General features: G+C 32.1%; 1 protein-coding gene across 1 annotated transcript; it reads left to right on the top strand.

Moving 5' to 3' along the window:
• The first annotated feature begins 18,791 nt into the window (after positions 1-18,791).
• Positions 18,792-26,151, top strand: LOC143619174 (homeobox protein knotted-1-like 6). Its single transcript, XM_077091172.1, has 5 exons — positions 18,792-18,977; positions 19,544-19,666; positions 19,779-19,890; positions 24,318-24,553; positions 25,728-26,151. Exons 1-5 carry the CDS (start codon positions 18,792-18,794, stop codon positions 25,887-25,889), a joined length of 819 nt encoding a protein of 272 aa, XP_076947287.1. The 3' UTR covers positions 25,890-26,151.

Genomic DNA, 26,151 nt, shown 5'->3' on the forward strand with positions numbered 1-26,151 from the left:
TTATTAAATTTTATTGAGTTATCTCATAACATTCAATATTTTGGAAAGTTGACTTTAGGTTTGACCAATTATCAAGACCCGAACCGACAACCCGAACACTCAATAAAACAAACCCGTTTTAGTATCTTTATTCCAAAGGGATTTGCATTCTTGCATTTTACCCACCTTATTACTTAACATAGGTTGAGTAAATATTCAGGTTAGATACTTTAACCCGGTTTCGAGCAAACTTACATTTTTAAAGGGTTATTATTATAAATTTTTAAACAGTCACATTTTAAACCTTGAACTTTAATTATTTACATTTCTCAACATTTATTTTGTTTAAAGACCTTCAAGACAACCTTTCTAAATTCAAGACTTCTTTTCTTTTTAGGCATTGTGCGTTAAACTCGTCGTTCCGACAAATCTCCAAATTATCATCTTTCAAGTTTACCACTTGAAGGTGAGTACTTCATACCCCATTTTCCATCTTTTATTTTGGGGGTGACATTTCATACTTATTCAACAAAATGCTTTATATTTGAATCTTAAACCACAAACGTAGTTGTATACTTTACCTAAATAATTGCTCGATTTGGTGTTCTATGCTTATATGCCTATGTGTTTATCGCTTTTGGTTGGTGGAACTATAAAATCCTAGACTATTTGGCATCCCCTTATAGCAAGGTGTCGTTAACGTAATGCAATTAACGATAACTATAAAATCCTAGACTATTTGGCATCCCCTTATAGCTAGGTGTCGCTAATGTGTTTAGCGATATCTAGTTATCCAAATTACCACTTTTATTTATCGTTTCGTATGCAAGTCTTGTGGCTATCTTTATTATATACTAATATGATCAAACTTATGAATTGTTCACCGACCTTTGTGTTGACAAACTTTATTTTATGAAATGTTGCAGGTTTGCATCTTGGTTGGTTATGATTGTGAAGAAAACGACATCAAAGACCTTAGGATATTAGTAAAAATGAACAATATCAATTTGCCATATTTTGTGATATCTTGTTCATGGTTATTTTATGGATAATTGCTATGTGACATTTTCGATGTTGTGAAATGAAATGAGTTTATTAAATACTGTCACTTTAATTAGTGTCATGTGCTTATGGACAATCGTTACACCTCGGCATGTTCCGCCGCCTTTGGTCTGGGTGTGACACCTAGTGTGTCTGTGTGTGTGTGTATATATATATATAGGAGAAGTATAGTTTGAAAACCCTTTTGAGTTGAGAAAATCCGTGAAAACCCTATGTAACATCGTTTTTTTTTGTAATGTATGTTGTTACATTTAATACAAAACATCGAAAACATAAAAAAAAATGTGTTGCTATTTTTTTACATTTTTTAGTCATTTTTATATATGTTTTCAGGAGAAAGAAAAAATGTAAATAAACTTTTATATTTTTTATTAACTTTAATTGTGGACCACAAGATTTAATCTTTAATTAAAAACATGTGGTTGAGAATGGGTTTCTAGAGTTTTCACAACTCAAGCGGGTTTTTATTCTAACCTAACCCTATATATATATATATATATATATATATATATATATATATATATATATATATCTACTTATTCTAATAAAGTAAAATAAATGGAGACACTTGTCATGTTTTGGTTAATTCTCACAATTTTTTCCCTCCAAAACTAATATACCCTAATATATGTAATAAATCAATAATTATTCACTTTCCTTTCACACTATATTTATATAATATTTATATATTTTTATAAATATAAATATTAACATATTATTTTACTATACATTTCAAAATACTTGGTGAATTCCAAAAATCAACAACAAATCATTATTCTCAAATAAAAATTGTTTTGGGTTTTTTGTGAAAGTTAAATTTGATTTTATGGGTCAAAAGTTGGCAAATAGATTGTTTGGTACAAGTTAATTACATTTAGGTCAAATTTTGTTACGGGTCAAAAATGAAAATTTTGAGTATTTTTAAAAGTTTGAGAATGCAAAATAGATTTATCGTCAAATTTGTTATGAGTTCAAAGTGTTAACTTTAAAATGTCAAAAAGTATGAAAGTTAGAATTTTAAACATGATTCCGGTTTCAAGTTTATTTTTAAGGGCATTTTTTGAAATAATCAAAAGGTTCGGGATTTGGCAGATTGACTATTTTTCCATCAACTATTAAAACTCAAGAAAAGATTGCGAACACTTTCGATATGCCACCCCCATGCCTATCAATGCTTCTAACTTTTATCAAATTTCAAATATTTATGTAAACATTAATTTTTCCTTCAATGGTGATCAGAACGTTGTATGGGAAGCATGTCATGCAAAACTATGCTCAAATGAAACAAAATATTCACAAAATTGAATGAGTTGACATGTTATTTTTTATGTTGTCATTATGACAAAGTTGAGAAGTTATCTGAAACTTATCAAAATCTTTTTTATGGCGTAGCTCAGAAAAACATAGTTCTTGAAGAATATCCATTGTTACAATTTAATATCCTACTTTCTTTTGATGGGTGGTAAATTGATAAATATATCAATAAAGGTAACGCCTCTTTTATATTTAGGCTGAGTGGTTAGAACTACTATCGTATGAGAAGTCTTATTTTCGAAATTGGTTCATAACCAAAATTCTTTCAATTATACATATATGACACCGAGAATGAATTTTTCAATAGAAAGAAGCATTCTCGGATATGATTTTGCACGGATATTTTTTTATTAAGTTCATTTAAAAAAACCATTTTGTAATATAAATAAAATCAATTTATTTACACATTGTATAAATACAAGCATAGATGTAATACATTTTTTTTATATACGCCATGTAATTATTTGTTTTACTTATAATTTTATCATTTGAATTATTTCGTGTGTAACACGGGCTCTAAAACTAGCATATATATAAGCAAAAACCGATCGTTTTCGACTTACTGCTTTATTAAAAAGTGTCTTGCCTAAATTATTCAATTTTATAAATAGTATATATATATATATGTGTGTGTGAGAGAGAGAGAGAGTGAAAAGTTAAACCTTATATAATTACAATAAAGTAAATGACTAGTCTAGTAATACCAAATTAATGTTAAATATAACTCTGAACATCATATATAATCATGAGTCATGATCGCTATGCCCTTTTTAACATGTTATATATGCCTTTTATCATTAAACACAAACTATTCATCTTTGTTACTCTTCCCATCCTACAACTGTTTTTCTAAATAAAATATATTATTGATTGTATACTGAGTTGTTTGATTGTACGTTGGAATAACTGTTTGGAATCACCCTCTATACGTAACCGCATCCACCACACCCGTCACCCTTATAGATAAAATATTTTCTTTCAGGATATATGCGCAATTCTAAATAGATACAAATTACATATCAAATGACATACCGAGCCAACACTCATCGCCCTTATAAATAAAATATTTTTCTTTAAGATAACTATCACAAAAATATATATACCAACAATATAAACATGTTTATTGTTTTCTAGAATAAAAGTATGTTGGATTTGATTGTGTTTAGGTGATGTTACCCAATGGAGTGATCTCCACCTTAGAATGGCACCCAATGGAAACACTAAGACCACCCGATGGCACGGGCAAGACAATTCATGAATGAATGGCGAGTTTTCTATTTACTAAAATATCTTTCCGGAAGCTTCTTTTTAGAATTGTGAAAGTAGGACGAGGTCTGCCCTTACACTTCCTGTTAGTAGGAGTGGATTAGTTAGAGTCGGTCCGTTCTCTTGTTTCAGAAGCTAGGGACAAGCCTTCCTCCATCCTATTCAATAGCCTATCGAGCCAAGCCAGATCAGCAGCCAGTGACGATAACCAAAGGTGCGCTCAGCCCGGTGACTAAGAAATGAGTTTGCGCTTGAATTTCAGTGATGAGGTTTTTCGCCTAGAGATGTTCAAAACGGTTTGGGACTAGGAACCGGAACCGGTTCCTATATTCAAAACCCCATTTTAAACAGGTTCCAGGCTCGAACCGGTTAGGGAACCGAACGGTTCTCCCACCCTCGGACCCCTAACCTATCTAACCGGTTCTTACCGGTTCCTAAAACCGGTTCCTGTACAACCGGTTACAGTGTAAATTTTTTTTTTTCGTTTTTCGTTTGCGATTTGGATTATAAACTACGATTCGTATTTGTATAACATGAAAAATAAAAAAAAACAATTAACATAAAATTCATTTTAATTACTTTAAGAAGTTCAAAAAAAAAAGTTACATGTTTTAAAATCTTCAAAAACAAACTAACAAAACATTAAACTTATAAATATAAAGTTGTGACATATTATTTCAAGAAAAGCCTTCTTGTTCGTCGTAATTATTGAGCGGCGACTTCTTTCTCGGAATTACTTGTAGAAATGTCTTCTTGTTCGTCGTGCACTCGAACATCAAGTGGTGTTTCATCTTCGAGAATGGTTACGTGTTGAATACGATCGATTGAGTCCAAGTGATCTTTAAGCAAATGCACATCTCCACCGACTCCGAATTTAGTCTTGTTCTTCTCACCGATATTACCCTGCCACTAAGAGAAAAAACGGATTCCGAAGCTACCGTAGAAGCTTGGACGGTTAGTAAATCACGGGCCATGGTGGCAAGAATCGGAAACTCGGTTTCCTTTACCTTCCACCAAGCCAAAACATCAAAAGTTCCATATTCCTCTTCGGATAAACCGGTAGAGTAATCATTTGCACTATACCTTCCTAGTTCGCTTGAAGGGGTGTTACCCCTTTGTTTTTTAGCCGTTACGTTGCGAACGGTGTTCATAAGGCTAATCATGGGATCTCGTACTCTAGTAGCACTTGAACTTGATGAAGACCCCCCCGGCATAGGCATGTGTATGTTTGACCCATATTTATTTAAATAAAAGTCATACATAAATTTAAAATTCAAGTTAAAATAATTTTTTGCCTCTGTTGAAAAGTTTGGGTCAACTTCATGCATATCTAAGGCTGAAAAAATTTCGTCTTTCACACATTCAACCCCCGTAACATTTAACATTGGGTTTAAAGCGGCGGCGCAAGTAAAAACCGGTGGCAATTCAAGAAAGTATTTTTTTAATTTAAACTTCATTGGTAATATGATGTTTGAAAACATTGGACTTTTATTTTCAAATTCTTTAAGATTGTTAACCATTAAAAATAACTCCGAAAGAACCAAGGGACTTGTCGGATAATACGTTCCCGATAGTTTCGTAGTTGATGTTTTAAAAACTTCAAGAAAAGTCGATAAGTCATTGATAATTTCCCATTTCTCATTTGAAAAGGGGATTGCCAAATCATTCTCGGCAAGACTAGAATGAAACATTTGTAAAGTTTCTCTTTGTTCCAAAGCACTTTGAAACATTATGCAAGTGGAATTCCATCGATGAGGTACATCCCAATTAGCTCCCAAAGCTTTTCTTCCCGTATCTTTACAAAATTTTCTATATTCCATTTGTCTTTTTTTACTTTTCTTAAAAACTTTATGTATCATTAGTCTAAAATCGTTTATAACCGATGTAACCTCATCCGAAGCAAGTCCGTCTTGCACGATTAAATTAATGATATGTGCAACACACCTTGAGTGAAAAAATACACCATTGCAAATCGGCGTATATTTTAATTTTAATTTATCAACCGCCGATGTATTATTCGACGCGTTATCAAATGTCATTGAAAATATTTTATTTTTTAGTTTATAAGTTTTTATAACATAATCTAAAATTTCAAACAAATTATCTCCCGTATGTGGATACTCAAAGAGTTCGAAAGCAATGGTGCGTTTCATTATTTCCCACGATGACGGGTCTACCCAATGAGCGGTGACACAAAGATAAGATTCGGGTAGACCATGTGGAGCCGACCAAACATCACTAGTTAAGTTTATTCCCGTATTTATATTTTCAAAATATGCAATTAGTACCTCTTTGGCATTCTTCCACAATTTTAAACAATAACGTTTAAGAGTATGACGACTTACATGAGTGTATTGTGGTTGAAGCGTATCTCGAATCATGGCGGTTAAGCGAGGGTTGTCGAAGTGGCTAAACGGCAAAGCTTCTTGAATCACAAACTTCGCCATACGATCTTGAACTCGATCAATTTGGTATGTAAATATTCCGCCTTCACTATCCATTTGCGTTTGTTGCGAATCGACGTTCTTTTTCAACGCCTTGCAATACGGTTTTTCGATGTGTTTCTTCAAATTTGAATTCGAAAGTGGGTTTAAATAAACCCCACAAAACTTGCACCGAGCCTTCAATGAATGGTCACTCAATTCAACCAAATCCCAATTGCACCAAATCTCTTGATTACGATTATGAGGTACAATACGAACGAAACTTGGTTCGGCGTTGGAACCTTGACCAACCGATGATTGTGAGGCAGCCATAACAACAAATATGAATATAGAAGAAGAGAAAACAAGATATTAGATAACTCAAAACGTTGTAATAGCGTTTTTTTGTATTTTTTTGCGTTCGGTTTGCGTTTTGAGTGTTGTGATGAACCCATGACACCAAATACCTATTTATACTAGTAGTGGGGTGCTTGGGGGAGCCAAAAAACGGCTATTTTTGACCCCAACGGTCAAAAAACGGCCAAAAAAATGATTTTCAACGGCTATACTCGATCCAACGGCTAGAACCGGTTAGGAACCGGTTCCGGATGGAACCGGTTAGGAACCGGTTCCGGTTCCTACCCGCCCCCACTCAGAAATGCAAGAACCGATCACGGATCATCGGGTTGAATCAGATAGGGTCCGGTTCCTACAAAAAACGGGTAGGAACCGGTTCAGTTCCGGTTCAGGTCCACCGGTTCGGTTCCAGGAACCGGTTTATTTGATCATCTCTAAGACCACCCACTCATGTCATCTTTTCCTATTTGCTATCTTTTCCTTAGCTTTATTAATTATTATAGCAAAAGAACAACCACCCACTACTACATGTTTTATTCCACAAAATCTCATTTTTGTACCTTCTTTGGATCTTCATGGTACACCTCATCCTTTTAATTATCTCATTGGTTTTCTTTTCTATTATTTTAAATCAAATTCTAATACCAAAAAACTAAGAGATTTTAGATACATAAATGATTCTAAATAAAATAATTTGCATGGGCATTTATGTCCACTAATATTTTTTGAAATTTGACACATAAAATGGGTTTTCATACAATTTTTGTGAAGATCAATTAACACCTAATGAAGATTATGGTGTATAAAATACACTACAGTATGTGGTCCTCAATTGCTAGATGGTTGGAAGTGGTCTTTCTTTCTAATAAAGGCCCTAAAAGTAATAATACCGAATGGTTGGACTCTTCCAGATGGTTCAAAAAGAAAAAAAGGCGTTATCGAGGCAATTATATTTACCGCTCTTTGGATTATTTGGAAAACTTTGAACGGGACCATTTTTGGTTCCCAAAACAATTTCAAAGATACTTTATTTGACTTGATTGCGTTAGTGTCCTTTTTATGGTTTACACCTCGTAATTGTAAATTTAACTTAACAAGGTAGAGTGGCTTAAAAACCCTTTACTTAGTATGTAATTTGTTTTTTTTTTTTCGAGGTTAGGTCTTTCTAACCGATGTGTTTAATATCAAGTTTGCCTTAAAAAATACAATACAAAATTATTGGCAACTTGCTTGTTCTTAGATTATCCAAAGTTTTCATAAAATGGTTAATCTAGTTCAATCGGCATAAAATGGTTAATCCAGTTCAATCGGCTTTTGTTAAAGACAGTCAAATTCTTAACGTTCCAATAAGTCTGAATGCGTTGGTGTGTTGATATATAACTCCCTTACATGCAAATAATAAACCAATAAAGATCGAACTAAAAGGTTTATTTTTTTAGGATCAGATCAAAACGCGTCATTTTATAAGTTCACTACTGATTATTATGCTAAGTACAAAAAAACACATTATATTATTACACTAAAACTTAACTTTTTTAACTTTTAATAAAACAATTTAGTTGGTTTTGTATTTGATTCACTTTAAATAGTTTATAATCCATATTTAACCAAATTTTATTTGTTAAGTGATTAAATGGGCCAGGAAGCATCACCTTTGCTTGGGCCAAGGTAGTACTTTGAAATTTGAATAATAGTGTGTCCTTGGGCCTTGCTTATCCCTTGAAAGTAAAGGGATTGCTTTATAAGATAATTGGATTGTAAAACTAGTAAAGTTTTTTCCGCACAATGATGTGAAAAAGCCTCCCTGTATTATAATATACTTTGTAGCAAGTAAGGTAGCGATTACATCAAAACAGAAGACAAACAGGCATCAAGTTGTGTCGCTACCCATTTTGAATTACAAAACCCAATCTTTTAAAAATCACATTTGCTGATATTTGAGTCATAACATTACTATGCATGACCCGTTGAACTTGGGTAAATAACGTAAAACTGAATTCGTCATCCTATTTGCACTTAAAAAAGTAACTGAGAGTTCATCAGCTAGATAATGATAAAAATAATAACAATAAAAATAACAATTATTATTGTTATAATAATAATAATATTAAATTCTAAACAAAAAAGCATGAAAAATAGTAATAATAAATGTAATTAAGATGATACAAGTATCTATAATCAACAGTTGGAAAAAAATTATATGATAAAAACAACTACACAAATAACAATAAAAAGCCAAAAAATATATATAGAACTTACTAAAAGTGATAGTCAGAAAAAATAAACTCCATATAATGATAATGATAACAATAGTAATAATAATATTTACTATTATTATTATTATTTAAACGGCTAATTTGGATCACTGACAGGCTAATGGCCTACGCATCTCCATTCCCCGAGTATAGGATGTTAGTAATAATAATAATATTAATAATAATAATAATATAATAATAATAATAATATTATTATATTATTATTATTAATATTATTATTATTTGTTTACTTTAGGTAGAAAAAAACATAAAGTTCATTGCATTATTGCAATGAACTAGGATAAATTAGTTGGGCTAACTCTAGCCAATTAAAAAACTATTCTCTGATTCAAGCCGAATAAATGTAAGACCAAATAAGTTAATCTGCTTCATAAGGGTTGAGCATTAATCTTAACATGAACTTTCTGGTCTTTTGGGCCATATGACTTCATCTTTACCCCAATATCATGGAGCTATAAAAAAATTGTAATGATGTTTTGAACAGGTGCTGCTTTTTAGACACCCTCTCACTCTTTAGAGATGGTGTATGTAAAAGAAAAAATATGTGTAAAATGGGTGTATGAATAACAAAAAAGGTGTCTGAATATGTCAGTTCGGTTACCGTACTATAAGACAGTTTTGTTTTGAATACAGCTTCGCATTTAACAAAATTTATATCAAAACGTTGAGTAAAAAAAATCACCATCACGTATTTAGTTTATTACAAAAAAGTTATAACACTAGGTATTAGAGAAATATAAACTTACTAAAAATTGTAATTAAATTGGTTATAGACTTATAGTTTTATAGTATAGGGTCAAAAACCGTAAAAATGAATACTGATATTAATTTCGATAATGCCAACACTAGTACCGATGTATTGGTTCGGTTCATCAACGTGTACGATAACGACACCCATTTATAGCTTACGATACTAAAACACCTGCATTATTTCAAATACAGCTTCGTTTTATTATAATTTATCTTGGAACGTGGAGAATATATAATCACAACCGTGCATTTAGTTTTATAATAAAAAGAAAATAAATGAGCACAAGTAATATAATTTTTGTTGAAAATGGATTTGCATTCAAAATATAGTATATTAATTCGTTATAAACCAAACCAATTTCAACCGAACAGTATTGGTACAGGTTATCAGGATCACTACCGGATATTTGTTTTTATGGCTTTCAATCGATGCAAAACATGTGCGTGTATTCTTTTGCGCATATCAATGCTTTATTTTTCTTAGGTTTTCTCATCGTTTGATATAACGAATGCCATAACTGTAACAGATCGAACCAATACCCCGCTGCATCATACAGGGAAATCCCACTAGTTATATAATTTATGTGATGTTTAATTCAAAGTTAATAATTTTTCGAAGACACAATTTAAGAGAAAGTTTATGAGCTCACTTTATTGTTTTAGATTAAGTCAAAAGAGTGTTGATGAAAGAATGGTGTTCCACTAATGCATGATTATATGGAAATTAATGATGCACTTCCATTTCTTCATACTTCCATTTATGGCAATCGAAATAAGTTTATAAATAAAATAGAACATTTAATTATATGGAATCTGATTTAATTCTTTTGACCAACAAGAGGTATATTATACGTAATCAAAACTAAATAACATCTATTAATTTTTTTTTAATTCTTCATCTCATATAATACACGGGTCACCAAGGGTGTTCCTAGACTACCATTCAACTTTGTCTGCAACATGCAAAATTAGAGTAACATTTTTTTTTCTTCACTTCATGTTTCTAATACATCTTAGCAAATATTAGAATGCCCTAAGTTCATTTATTTTCTGATATCCTTGAATTTTTTCTTCTAGATCCGCTATTGAGAGTCGCTACTCTAAATCTCTAATACTAAAAGTATCAATTGATGTTAAAAAAAACCAATTTTGTTACATTTATACACTGTTACACAAATATAACAGAAGTTAAGAAATAAACGGGACAAACACTTATAAGTATTAGAGTTTCTTTTTTTTTTTTTAATTTGAAACATTTTCATTTACAAATAAAAGGATCCAAATACAATATAGAGGCGGGTAAACGGGCATCAAGCTGCCTCACTACCCCTTTTGAATAGCAAAACCGATCATACTGAAAACAAAGTTATCGTTCTTCGGCGTCGTTGAGTTACTGTGCACGACCCGCTGAACTCTTTTAATAAACGTAGCAACATCGGGGGCAAGAGAGCCAAATGTATCGAAAGCAAAAGGAATGAATGCGTGTTGATTCTTAACACACACATTCTCGTGTTTAGCAATTTTTCCTGCTTCTGTCTTTAACACGGCTTGCCTAGCAACAAACCCGGTGTCCCTAAGTTCGACAAGAAGAGACACTCCAGTAAGATCCACCCCCCCACCCATCCAAACACATAAAGTTCTATAATGAAATAAATTTAAGCAAAATATATAAGTGTCTAATGGGGTTTTCCACTTACAAATGGTTCTATAATGAATGGCTAAGTATTTTATTATAAAATCATGTTCAAATTCCATGTGCCTCATGCCCTCATTCAATTTATTTAACACGCCCCAAACTTCTTCATTATTTTCTTCCAAACCCAATTAATTATTCAATTCTCCTTTAGAGTACGTCAACAAAATAGTTTCGTTCATCATTTGGGCTCAGCTCAAATTTTGCAATCCAATTTTTGCACAAGCACTAGACCACTTAATATGTTTAACATAAGCATATGTAAAGGTTCCAATAAAAAATCCCAAAAGTGAAAGAAATGCTAGGAAAGGATCTAGACCACTTAATGAGTTTAATAGGTGGCACTTTTAACTAGTGACGTTTTTGCAATTAAAATTTAGAAGTAGTTAGATTAAATAAGGAAAACAAATGGTATACGGGTATATTGGTCAATGGTATCTTGTGGTTAATTGACGTTCTCTCTCTTTGACGGTCGAATGTCGAATGTTCAAATCCCGAAATCGACGAGTTAGATAGCTTTAGAGGTAGAATATTAGTTGTTCAAAAAGGGGGTAAAGATTTGTCCTAATTTTTTAATTAACTTACCATATAGGGGGCGGTTAACGTATGCTAATACACTATCGTACATTACGTACGCGAGTATTCAGAACGTACAATTATACGCGATTAAATTTTTAAATACAATTATACGCCACGATACGCCAGTTATCAAAAGGGTATTTCCGTCAAGAACGTCCCCCAAATCTATTCTTCAATTCCCCCAAATCCCTGTTCTTCAAAATTCATCAATTGATTCATCGAGCGTCCATCCATATCAATATAATTCAACCGTCGATCGGTATTAATCTAATTTGTAGGTCGATATCAAACTAATTGAGTTATATAACCTTAAAAATGTTCGTTACCTGCAAATAAAACCTCAAACCCTAATACGTTTTGCTTATATGTTCTGCTAATACTTTCTGCTAATATGTTCTACTGCTAATACATTCTGCTAATACTTTCAGCTGATACGTTCTACTGCTAATACATTCTACTAATACTTTCTGCTAATAATTTCAGCTAATATGTTCTACTAATACGTTCTACTAATACGTTCAAATCTTAAACGTTCAACGTCAAAAACCCATCATCCAGAACTCCAAATTGATCGATTGAAGCTTCAAATTGATGATTAATTGAATCGATTTCAAAGATTAACCGATCAATTGGCTCCAATTTCAATTTGTTGATGGCGCCGGCGTTTGCGATTAAAGGGCGGTTTTCGGTTTATGGAATCTCAATTACTCAATAAAAACGGTTTATGAAAACAGAGTATAATAGAAACCGTTTCTAAATTTAGTAGCGGCGTTGGCGTTGAATTTTTAAAGGATGTTAAAAGACAATTCTACCCTTATGTTAAGTTACGATATCAGATTGTAAATAGTTACGATCTACGTTCAATATACTCGCGTACGTAATGTACGATAAACCATTAGTGTATTATATTCTTTATATATATATATATATGGGAATGTTCATATACAAAATAATCTTAAAATAAGAATGTAGAAAACAATATCAACTACAATATCAATCTACATAAGCAATGTTTTATAATATAAAGAAAAAACCCTAATAATAACAACAAAATAATCAAAATTAGCAACAAAATAATAACATCAAATACTTATAACGTCTTATAGTCTGAAATTAGCAAATACAAACAAAAAATAACAGCAAACACATATAAAAAAAACCCTATTAATAACAGCAAATTGATTGTCACTGTTTTCATATTAAGAATGATTTGTATTGAACATGAAACCATATATATATATATATATAAATATATATATATATATATATATATATATATCAAATCATGCTATCTCATAATTCGATCGATGTCAACGTCCCCACCGCTGCTCCCTCTTTTTACGTCTTGCTGCTGCTCGTCAATAACATGAAAACACCGCCTCTGCTACATAATGAATTCAATCTCTACAAGATTTATAGGTGCTACCGTGCTATCTCAATTTTCCTCAATACATTGTATCTTAATTAATTTTTAATAGATTGTATTATCGGTTCATCTTTGATACATTGAGTTTTAGTTCATTTCTAACACATTGTGTTATTAGTTTATCATCAATACATACATTATGTGTTATTTCATCTTCAATCCAATGTGCTATTGATTCATCTACAATACATTATGATTTACTTTATATTTAATAAATGTACTATGGGTTCATCTTCAATATATTGCATTATAATATTATATGTTTTAGTTCTCATGTTTAAAAAATTTAGATTTGTGTTTTTTTCCGAAGAACATGATTCAAATTAAAACCGTTTTGTGGTAAATGTGAGAAGACTTTAAAATAAAAAACATCACGTAAATATAACAACTATATCGTTTAAATAGGACACTATATAATTTTTATAAATTATTAATCTCAATCACTAGATCATAGATTCAGAGGAGACTAGATCTTATATATTGTATTCTTATGTTCAAAAACAAATTAATAGTGTTTTGTTTTTTGGTTTCCATTTTATGACATGTGTGTTAAAATGTACAATCTGATCTTTGCAAACGTTGACATAATAGATTCATAAAATAATCATCTATTAAGGAAACAACAATACCTTTAAATCATATTTTGAAAAATGTCACACTTGTCACTCTTGTATTCATTCCTATGGATCGTTTGATTCGAATCAAACTTGGAATGGGTACACTTGACGATATGAATCATTTGCAAAATAAACGTATTCGTTCTGTAGCGGATCTTTTACAAGAGCAATTTGGGTTGGCCTTAGTTCATTTAGAAAATATGGCTCGAGAAAACATATATGCAGCACTTAAGCATAACTGGACACCAACTCCTCAGAACTTGGTAAATTCAACTCCATTAACAGATACTTATAAAGTTTTTTTCCGTTTACACCCATTATCTCAAGTTTTGGATCGAACTAATCCATTGACACAAATAGTTCATGGGAGAAAATTGAGTTATTTGGGCCCGGGGGGATTGACTGCGCGAACTGCTACTTTTCCAATACGAGATATTCATCCTAGTCACTATGGGCGTATTTGCCCAATTGACACATCTGAAGGAATAAATGTTGGACTTGTTGGATCCTTAGCAATTAGAGAGTCGCTAGCTTACTTGCATTCTATTCTATAAACGGAGCGGCTTGTTGAGTCTACGAAGCTTCGTAGTTGCTCCCCCCCCCTTTTTTTTCTTTTGCCCCGCCATGCCACTAGATCCATAATGACCGGCGAGTCGGAACATGTATGAATATAACCACGCGGAGCGCCGTACCGGCCTATCGAAGCGAAGAAAGAGATCATTGAGCCTATTATTTAGCCGAGCTAAGGTTTGGAACCTTTATAAATAAGATATCTATCTATATATAAAATAATAAGCTAAGGGGGCTGGAAATCGCAAGAATTGAAAAGTCCTCCTTTGAATGGGATGAGAAAGATAGGTTCGGAAATGGCCGGATTAGCAGGAGGAAGGGCGGCCCCATCCTGAAACAAAGGTGTACGTACATAAATAAAGAGACTGGTTATGGCCTTGAAGGGCTCCTTCCCATCTATCTTGACTGGGAAGAGGGGGGAGGCTCAAGTCCCATATATATTAATCTCATGTGCTATTGTTGTGTGGGACATCTTTTGGGTTTGTTTTGAGTGAAGTATTCGGTCATGCACATTGACTAAGAGAATCTTTAATAGTGTTTCTAAGATATTATTATTAAACATATGAATGCCCTTTCTAGATAATAAGATATTTTAATTTAAGCAATCGACAAATGTGTAACAATCGACTTTTATTCAAAGTTGAAAATAATTCTACGGCTTGTGCTTGTAGAAAAATCAACTTTTGATCATACATTATATAATTATTTACATAAATAAATAAAAATATATAGGTTAGAAAGATTTAGTTTCAAAAAATAATAACCCTGATAACTTAAGATAACTCAAGTTCAAAAATTACAGACAAATAGTCCGACTAGGTTAAGTTTTCTCTCGGGCTAAGGTTACTCGGGACACCATTCGAGTAATGCTTCCAGGTCCATTGGGTATTTCGGGCACACTGATGTGGATGGCTCAGGTTGGTGAATCGGAAAATAAATTTGATGAATATTAAAGGTATAACAAACTAAGATTGGCCGAGACTTTGAGAGAAGTAAAATACAGTATATTGAGATATAAATTGACTTGGTAGCTTTTTAACAGCCATTAAGAGGCTACCTCTTAATGGTTAAGAGATAGCCTTAAGTCGAATGGCTAAGAGGCTACCTTTTAATGAGTATCTTTTAACCATTCAGACTTAAGGTTTTCTCTTAACCATTAAGATGCTATCAGCCATGAAGAGGGGGCCTCTTAATAATTGTTAAGAGGCTATCAAATAGCCCCTAAGTTATCAGAACATTAACAAAATTCGTTGTAACATGCACCTCTGATAATTCTAATGCTACATTGTCAATAAATAAATCACAATGCAAGTGTTAAGTATAACCGATTCTTCAATTGATATACGGAGTAACCCATTTAGTTGTCAAATCATGTATATAATAAAACAAGCTGTTTAATTTGTGATGATCCATTAACACATAACAAAACCGATCATGCCACACAGAATTCTTCATATTCTTTAGTTAATCCTTGCTAATTATAAGCTTTGTAACTATAAAAATAACAATATTAATCCTTTTAATCATCCACCACTTTATTCTTGTTAAAAGATGAGTCAAACTTATTTACAACTTTCTAATTTCCATGGTATTTTATGAAATTTACGATAAGATTTGTTCTTCTTTTAGCTTGAATGTGGCTTAAGTAGAATCGTGTTTTGTGCGTTAAAAGTCAAATAATTTTTAATAAAAGTGTTACTGATGAGTATTGACTCTACAATGAGGCATCTCTTTATATCATCACTTGATCTTCTCATTTTGTGGGTGTGGTCTACTGCCACGTCATTATAGTTAGTGTTGATTTTGCTTAAATACACCTTAACAACTTATTTAAAATACTGGGAGAATAATCATTTCTAACATTCTTTTTTATTTTTTTTAACGTTTTTTATTATTACGAACTAGCAAGAGCTAGAAAAAAAAATACAGTTACATAAAAAGGAGAGTATGGTTATTTAAAGATTTGAAAAAGAATTTGTTGGTAAAAATTTGAATTGTAAACAAGCTAGAGGTTGTTGCTCATTTTATTCGTTTAAATTACACTCAGTTTTTAATGTTCGCAAGTTATATATAATCCAATAAATATATAGTCCAATTTTACTATTTCCACTCAGGTTTTAATGTTCGCAAGTTATATATAATTCAATAAATATATAGTCCAATTTTAATATTTCTAATCCCTAGTTTCACATAAATCTATGCTCATTCGCTCGCTCGTTTGACTCGTACTGAGTTTGTTTATAACTTCGCCATGTATGTAATTAAGTATATTGATTTTAATAAAATTTTAAAAAACAAATGGGTTGGTTGGTTGAGTCAAGAGTTGGCTGAGCTCTAGCTCTAGTTTCAGATTGTTAGGAAGAAATAAGCTGAGCCTAGCGCCCAAGTAGACTTGTTTAACTAAAGTTGACGTAGCTCGACTACCGAAAAAATCTTCATGGTCGATATGTGTTAAAACTATGTGCATGAAGTACTCTGCGTTTTATGTTATTTAGACTTCGTTCCCTTTTAGTATTTGTGTCTGATATGCTTTTTTGATTGGATAAGACGTTTATGGTGCTTTGGGTTTCACTAGAAGCAATTTCTATATTCTAAGGGATAGATATATGGTTTGTGTAAATTTTAACTTCTACTGATAACATTATTATATGTGAGATTGTTATTAAGTATGGTGGTTGTATGTGCATGAACTAATTATCTCTTTATTTGTATGCTACATATATAAAACTTTTATGATTATGGTGGAATGTTAATTACAAGACCAGCTTAAAGAGATAATTTCAAGAGTCATACAAATATTTTTAACTTTTATTTTAACTAGGATACACAAGACAATTATATGATCGTTCACCTCTGTGTACACCGGCGCCTCTATGTTTATCCAATATATGGTTAGTAATTTTTTGTCGAACATATACAAATGTATTACGTGATTATTATAATTCTATATCTAAACCATTATTTCAGGACTTATAATTACAACCACATTATGAAATAGGTTTTGAACACAAACTGTAAATTTAATATAAAATAAAATAAAAGAGTAAATTGTGGTTTTCTTCCATGTGGTATGTTCGAATATGCAGTTTTAGTCAAATAGTTTTAAATATGTGCTTTTTGTCCATGAGGTTTCATTTCACTTGCAATTAAACCCGATCCTACTAACCCAGTTGAGTCTGGTCGTTAAATCCATCAGCTTGCCCCTCATATGAGGGGCAATTTAGTCTTTTTTCTCCCCAAATAAACCCAACTCTAATTCGCAAGCCCCCTCATATGAGGGCTTGAGGTGTATTTGGGGAAAAAAAGGACAAAATTGCTCTGACGTGAGGGGCACGCTGATGAGTTTAACGATCAGACTTAACATGGTTGGTGGGGTCGGGCTTAATTGCAAGTGAAATGAAACCATACGAATGAAAATCACAGATTTGACACTATTAGACTAAACCACATATTTGGACAAACCACATGAAAAACCACAGTTTTCTCAAAATAAAATGATAACACGTAACATAATTGCTTTGTAAGGATACAAAAATAGGTATAAGAAAAGGCAAAAAGGCAGTCGGGCCAAATCTATCACAATAATTCAAATAGTAAAAACATGCAATTATCTTTAAGGTGATAAAAACGTTTTAACTAATGTCACTATAAATTTTTTACATTTTTCAATAAATCTTTAAATGATAGTTCTTCTTGTTGGACATCCTTTGTCTTCTACAGCCGTTCAAAAGAAAAACTTAGGGCTTTTAAATCATATTAATTAGTTTCATGACTAACTTACATAAACTATTCATGAGCTTATTTTCATGACTAGATTAACCACATATTAACCGGACAGTCAAACGTCCAGAAAACTACACAACAAATCCCACGGTCCTAATACGGTTCGACTATTATAGTTTCGTTCAAACCAAGCATAAGAAACTCAAAGAAAGACAACAACTGGTTACATGTTGCAACTGCATATATTCATTGTCTAGAACCAACTTTAGCTTACAACATCATATATATGTAAAACAATAAGATCAAAATTGTTTTACATACATATGATCTAGTTTATATTGTTTATAACCATATGGTTCCATGATTCATTAGGTTGCTTGTTGCGGAGCTTGTTGAACTTGTTATTAAAGTGCTAGATCACCCTTACATAGGCAGTGCGATTTTAACTAACAACCACTAATAACCATATTATATGATTTACAAACTCACTCATATAAATATAGCGAACCGACTATACTCTTACAGAATAATATTAAAGTTTCCTCAAGGATTATACTATGCACAAGCACAACACCCAACAAGCTTTTGCTTCCATTCTCTCTCCACCAAATCCAAAGAGCATTGTCCAAAGCAAAACCCTAACTATCCTTCTTCTTTCATATTTAGAACTCATCATCATTCTCTCATTCTCATTAGTCATTCCTTCTTTTACACAAATACTACTACTACTATTATTATTATTATTATATGGAAAAGATGTGTGGTTTCACCGATTACACTGTTTCACCGGAAACTGATCACCTGATGTTTGATCAGAATATAAATAATAACTTTAATGAAGATGATCATCATGTTGATGCTTGTGATGATATGATCAAAGCGAAGATTGTTTCGCATCCTTTGTATCCACAGTTGCTCGATGCGTTTATCGATTGTCGAAAGGTTATTGATATTAAACCTAATTGTTATCCGCTTTTTGTTTATTCCTTTATCGTCGCGAGCTTATAATCGCCACAGTCAACCACTTTTTATCATCAAACTAGTTTTGAAATTGATTCATATGAATCGGTGACTGTGACGGTAAGCTCACAACGATATCTAATGAAACTAGAAGCTGCTCGAGAGCTAGTTAAGCTCGGATCAATAAAAATGCTCGTTTGGTTATTGAGCTCTAGCTCGAGCCTTATATGAGAAGCTCGTTCATACATGAGCCGATCTTTGGCTTTTTTAAGGGACTACAAGGGCTCAAGACGATATTAGGCTCATTTAATGTTTTTCTTAAAATATATAAAATTAATTAAAACTAGCAGTGCTCAAGACTAGTCCAACTCGTGCTTAACTCGTCTCTATTAAGGTTTTTCTTTATGGTCATGCATTTACAGTCATAGTAATCAATTTGACTGTAAGCGCGTGACAATAGTTGTATAACAGAAAATACAACTTATTCTTATTGTAACTAACTAATCGTCAATCTGAAAAAACTTATCGTTGTATATTTTGTTATACAGTTAGGCGCGCCACCGGAAATAGCATATTTGTTAGAGGAAATCCGTCAAGAAAATGGTGTTTCGCATACAAACGGTGTCGTTTCCACTTGCTTAGGAGAGGATCCTGAGCTTGATGAGTTTATGGTTCGTGTTTATATAATTTTCGATTTTTATATCTATTATCATGTTTAGCTAGTTGCATATATTATGAACGTATTAGATGAACAAATTTTATATGCTGTATTTGATTGTGTAGGAGATGTACAGTCAAGTGTTAATGAAATATAAGTCTGATCTGGCAAGGCCTTTTGATGAAGCTACTGTTTTCCTCAATAATATTGAAGCACAACTTAGCAATTTATGTATAGGTATGTTCATCTAACTCCTTTTAGACTTATTATTATTATTATTGAAAAACTGTTTGCTATATATCTATTTCTCTTTATGAAATTATAACTTTACCTCAATTATATGTGTTACGTTTATTATTAGTTGTAAGTTTACTTAAGTCTTAGTAACTAATGGTTGAACCGGCTATAGGCGGCTATATAGGTGGTTTGCTGGTTCAACTGGTCGGACTGTTGTTCGTATTAGTATATTTAAATTTATCATTAATATAAAATTGACCAGTCTTAAAGTCTTGGAGTATACAATATACAAAATTTCACTTCATTAAAAAGTTAGGGGGTATCCCGAGTACCTATATAAAACCAAAATTATAGAGATAAACATCTATTTATGGGTTACGTGCTCTGGTTACAAAGGCCTTATATCTGTCAAATTTACGAACATATTAATTAGAGGCATAAAATGAAATATAAATATTAACTTCAGTCAAAATAACCAACAATCTAAACTAAAACTATGAATGTATATAAAACAATTACGTTTAAATTATACACGTTGATGTCGATCACTTTCTCGTTTAATCTTTAAATTTTGACGTAAGATTTAAGTTAAAAAGTATTAAAAAAAAGAGAGATGGATAAACCTGAACAGAATCCATTAACCTATACATATACGTGTTTGTGGGTTCAACCCGAAACCATTTACTTAGAATAAATTTAAACCCGTAAATTTCGTGTTAATATGTTTTCTTATAAATTCACACAACTCATTGGAAATTGTGTTAAATGTGTCTGTTTGTAGTTAAGTTGACACCCTATTGAATATTGATCATGTGGTCCTGTTTGTGAACAAATCATAAGAAATTAAACATTCCAAAAGAAGTTCTTGTTAAGGTTTTATACTTAGTTTCTGTTGATCTCATTTGTAGTAATAGTAAATTAAACCAATTAGTACATGATGGATCTCTCAAACTTAAATCTGTTCTATCCCTTTTTTAATTAATTTTGACAGAAATATTCTTCTGTTTGTCTCATGATCTTTAACTTTATAAGCAGCCTTCAATGCTGGAAGCCATTATAATAAGTAAAGTGATCCAGTTTTGTGACAAAAGAATTGTTTTGGACACTTAAAAAAGAGTTTGAGAACTATTATTATATATATACACCCAAAGTACAAGTTAACTTTTGGTGATGTTTAGATTGTTCTTTGCTAGCCTTGTGTGCGTGCTACTTTAAGCCGATTAAATCATGTATTTGTGCATACAAGGCATATAATCACGTGCATTGATTGTTTTGTGTACTTTTATTTGCATGCTTTCAAGGTAAACTAGTAAATTTAACATATGTTTGGGATTTAATTATATGCATTTTGTGTTATGAATTTCAATTTAGCATTAAGTTGTTTCGAATGTGTTCAAGATTTTGCTTATCCAAACCGGCTTATATTAACTCATTATTTCTGAGTGAAATGTTTCGATTTTAGTCAACACTTTTATTGATACAACGGAATTTGCGTTGGGTGTTGTTTTTGGGTTGGTTCGTACGTATGATATACAAATTAGTAATCAGGATGAGATAAGCATGTATATAATCATATTCATAGTAATTAGGTTGGCTCGTCTTATCTTGTTTAGCAAACAACATAAAATAATAATTCATTGAATATTCATAGGTTAACCATTACAGAACAATAGTAAATGATTCATTTCATATACTTATCATTCGATCAATTATCTCATAGTTTTTTATTTTCTTTCTTTACATCGTGTATAAATCAGTGGTTAACCTCAAACTAAATTATACACGTATCTTTAAAATACAAAGCATTTATATTTTTTTATTTTGTTGAACAATTACCAAAACAGACATGGAAAACCAACCGGTGTCAAAATAAACATTCAAAACCAACCAATCTAGCAACACCAAATAAACCTGCAGACAAAAATTTAGCCACTGTTTCTAGATGCCAGTCAAGGCTAAGCCTCGCTTTGAACGTATATTATTTTGTTTGATTATATTTATGGACCATATTGTATTTTAATTTAGTCGATACTAAGATCTATTCAACGCTTTATAAATTAATGTGTATTTTGTTAAAGTACATGTATAGAAAAGAGTAATGAATTACGTAAGAAAGATAAAATAAATGTTTTAATTATTTATGTTGGAAATGTGTTTGAAACCTTCAACGATATATTTTTGTAGGTAGTGTGTTGAAAATGCGTAGAAAAACATTTGTACCGAACCTTTTTTCCACATACCCGTTTTTGTTGAAAATATGTTGAAAAAAGTGATTTCCTACGCATTTTCAGCGGAAAATGAAGCAGGGAAGAACAATGATGTCCTAAGTCCAATTTGTTGTTATTATTATTATTTATATAGCTACTCTCCCTTAATGGATTGTAAATTTGTAACCCTACATCACTACACTACATGGCTTATGCATGAGGAGTGTGTTCCAAAATTTGTTCAAATGGACTCCCGTATTTTTAGCTGCCTGCTTTTAGAAAAGAACCCTAGGTAGCCTCACACAAGCACCACCTAGTGGTGGTGGTGGTGGTGGTGGGGTGGCTTTACCTGTCAATTCAATCCCGGAATATTCCTCCAGGTGGCCGACGTGTCTTTATGTGGGGCCTACTTATGTGCTATTCTACTTTTGCATAATTGCATGCAATTGTATTTCCATGGTGCATCATCTAATATATATTTTTATACAATCAATAAATTATGAAATAGGGATGATATGCGTAATAATCATGAGTACGTGATGTTCCTTTTTAATTTGTGGTCTTACTGAGTTAATTCTAAAAAAAAACCCGTTTTCAAAAACTCGTAATACAAACATCTATTTTATATTAAGGTCCTATAAAACTAGAGGCCTAAAGCCATGTCATCACCAAACACCAAAACGAGCCTATGAAAGCTAGGAGTTAAACCCATCGGTGTCAAAGCCTTGTCATTGCCAAACACAAAAATGAGCTTGTAAAAGAAGAACAATAAACCCACCAGCGCCAACACATTACCGTCCAAATTATATCAATGAGATGGGGCTCACCTCAAACCAACCAATCACGTTTTGTTTAATCTTTTTCTATTATTTATTTTTTAGCTAAACTGTAACGAGCTTATTAAAGAATGAGTTAGTCAAAGTTCGACAGTGACATTATACACTTTTTAGTTATATCAGGAGGTGGTTTGATCATTGATGCTTGTGTGTGAGACGTGTGGGAATGAGTAAAAAATTGTCAACTTTGTCTAATGGGTGGGCTGACAGTTTGATTTGATGGTGGGGTATACCCACACTTCCGTCAATCACCCAGTCTTACATGTTACTGGCATTGATACGACTTAACATGCACTTGTCACATACTACTTTTGCTTATCTTGTAATATTCCTTCTATCCAATTTATCTCCATCATGTAAGAACAAGCGTAGAGGTAACGTTGTGAAAAACGTTGAACCAATGGGAATACCATCTCGCTTGGCGTTTTGAGCTTCAAAAAAGCTCCTAACGTCATGAAGAAGACGCTTGATGAAATGATGGTAGGTCCAAGCTAGAAGTGAAACCAATCAATGGCCATTTTGACGTTTGGGGCATTTCCCACACTATGCTTGGTCTAACTAAGGTAGTTCAAACTGCTCGTCGCCCGTTTGAAACATGCTTGAAAAGTGATCTTTTGATATTGGCTTCGTTTGTAAATGAGCCAATTGAATCGAATTGAACAAAGCGTACCTTTTCTTGTTGCTTGGATTGTTTGGCTAAAAACTACTAATTTGCATTTAAGATATAATATTATTTACAACTTTAAACTTGTTTCTCATTGAAAATTTTAAAGTGAAGAAGAAATAAGCAATGCTTGATGTTCGATCGAAAAATGCCCTGTTCAATTTTGGCTTGATTTATAAATGATCCGTTCGGTTCGGTTTGTAAACACATGTTACTGTATTCTTTTCATAATTGCTCTAGTTAAGAAATATATGATCTATTAACAATCATTTCTGTCATCAGAGAAAAAAAAATGATTTGGTGAGGACTTTAGCTACGAGACTTGTATCTACGAACCCTATTAGTAGCAAATCCGCAGCAAAATGGGTGTTTGCGAGACTTGTATCTACGAACCCTATTAGTAGCAAATCCGTTACACCCTATTACGAGACTTGTATCTACGAACCCTATTAGTCAGTTTGATACGAATTTGACGGTAGCAAATATCTATTTTTTTAGTAGTGCCGGTGTTTGTTTGAAAACTGTTTATTTGGTTCATAAAACAATGTAGTGTGAAGGGCTGTTTGGGAATTGAGATAACTTGCTGTTTATTTGTTAGAACTTTTATAACGAGCCTATATCGAGAAGCTCATGATCGGCTCAGCTCGTTACACCCTAAGACTTATGTCACTTTACGTATAGTTGTATGTCATATCTTTATCCGACTTAATTATGTTGTAGATGACGGAATAGTATCATCCGAAGAAGAATTTAGCGGAGGAGAGACCGAAAACGAAAACACACAAGTGAGTAGAGAAGAGCAGGAACTAAAGGATACATTGTTAAGGAGATTTGGAGGTCGTATAAGTTCACTTAAACATGAGTTTTCGAAGAAGAAGAAAGGGAAGCTACCAAATGAAGCAAGACAAATTTTGCTTGAATGGTGGGATTCTCATTACCAATGGCCCTACCCTACGGTACCAAATATTATCCCAAATTTAACTTCGAATAAAAATTGTTTACCATGCTTATCATTCACTATGTTTGGTGGTGTTTGGGATTGCATAATTGAGTCTCCTTATAACTTATTGACTTTTTTAAAAAGTTAATAAGTTTTTTGAAAAAGTGTAATTTATTAACTCATTGTGTTTGATTTACTTATTATACCTTCAAACCCTCAAAACTCATTTTGGCTTTCCGCGCTATATAAGTTAATTCAAACATTTTTTTAGAAACTCTTTTAAAAAAAAGCCATAAGTTAATAAGTGTTTTTAACAAAAAGTCCTTTTTGACTTAAATAAGCAAATCCGGAACACACCCTTAGTAACCAACTTATACCTTTTTTAATTTTTTTTAAGCCCCAAAATCATGGGGATGTATATTTCAAACATAACACGAATCTAGTAAGGAGTCGGTTTCTGGTCTAACCTGCAAACATACTTAGCTAAACTGGTCATTTTCAGTTTGATCGCTGGTAACCCATCTAGTCAATTTATTTTTTTAAAATAGGTTTTTTATGTCATAAACTAAACTAATTAATTTTTTAATGATAAACTTTAGAAGATAAAAAAGTGAGCATGATGTTTGTTTCATAATTTAAATGTAATTATATTATATACAATTTTAGTTCTAAATTTATAATTTTATAATACTTATATGCAAAAATACAATAACATTTCGGGTTCGTGTCGGGTTCAGTCCATTAGCACAGCTCATTTAATAGATCCGGTGAATCCTTTATAAGCTATTTTATTGGAACCTAGGCTTAATACACCACCGCGATTTCTACACTAGCTAACTAGTGGTTCAATGCATTGTAACCATTTACCCTTTTGTAAATGATCGTTTACAGTTAATTAGTGGTGTATCATTTCTAAAAGCAGACACCACTTTTAGACATGATACACCACTAATTAACTGTAAACAATCGTTTACAAAAGGGTAAATGGCCGTTTACAATGCATTGAACCATATTTTATATCTACTCCTAACCCATATTTTATTAAGTGGAGTTCTTCTATTAACCATTGTTTAATTTTCAAAACTTCATTAATTTACTTTATATTTGTTTATAGCATCACTAGCATCTATGATATATGTAGTATTAAATCAATGTTATTAAGAATAATGTTTTAGAAATGAATGATGCAGGAAGCTGATAAAATATCATTAGCAGAATCAACTGGACTAGATCAAAAACAAATTAATAACTGGTTTATAAATCAAAGGAAGAGGCACTGGAAGCCATCTGAAAACATGCAGCTAGCAATGATGGGTGGCCATTTTTCTGCACAGGATTTTTATGATGACTGAACTAAAAATCACAGGATATATATCATCTATGCATGTATATTAAAGAAACTATAACTCAATACTAACACTTGGAGTTTGCTAACACTCAATCATCGATCATTTTGCTGAAATAAGAACGGATGAATGCGTATAAATATTTTTGAACGGATTATTCTTCTATGGACAGATCATCTTGTTTATAATATTTACATATTGGTGAGTAAAAAAAACAAAATAACCGAATCATAGTTGAACGAGCACAAAAAATTGATGTGGTACAATT

Source organism: Bidens hawaiensis, unplaced genomic scaffold, assembly GCF_021521415.1.
Source record: "Bidens hawaiensis isolate Kalapana, Puna unplaced genomic scaffold, B.hawaiensis_p1.1 tig00002414_1, whole genome shotgun sequence".
Taxonomy (NCBI): Eukaryota; Viridiplantae; Streptophyta; class Magnoliopsida; order Asterales; family Asteraceae; genus Bidens; species Bidens hawaiensis.

What these genes read in the sequence shown, in the direction of transcription:
- LOC143619174 (XM_077091172.1), top strand. Translation starts at nt 18,792, where the DNA reads ATGTGTGGTTTCACCGATTACACTGTTTCACCGGAAACTGATCACCTG. An exon ending in ACTTAGCAATTTATGTATAG is followed by an intron (nt 19,891 to 24,317) that starts GTATGTTCATCT and finishes ATTATGTTGTAG; the next exon opens with ATGACGGAATAGTATCATCC. An exon ending in ACCAATGGCCCTACCCTACG is followed by an intron (nt 24,554 to 25,727) that starts GTACCAAATATT and finishes TGAATGATGCAG; the next exon opens with GAAGCTGATAAAATATCATT.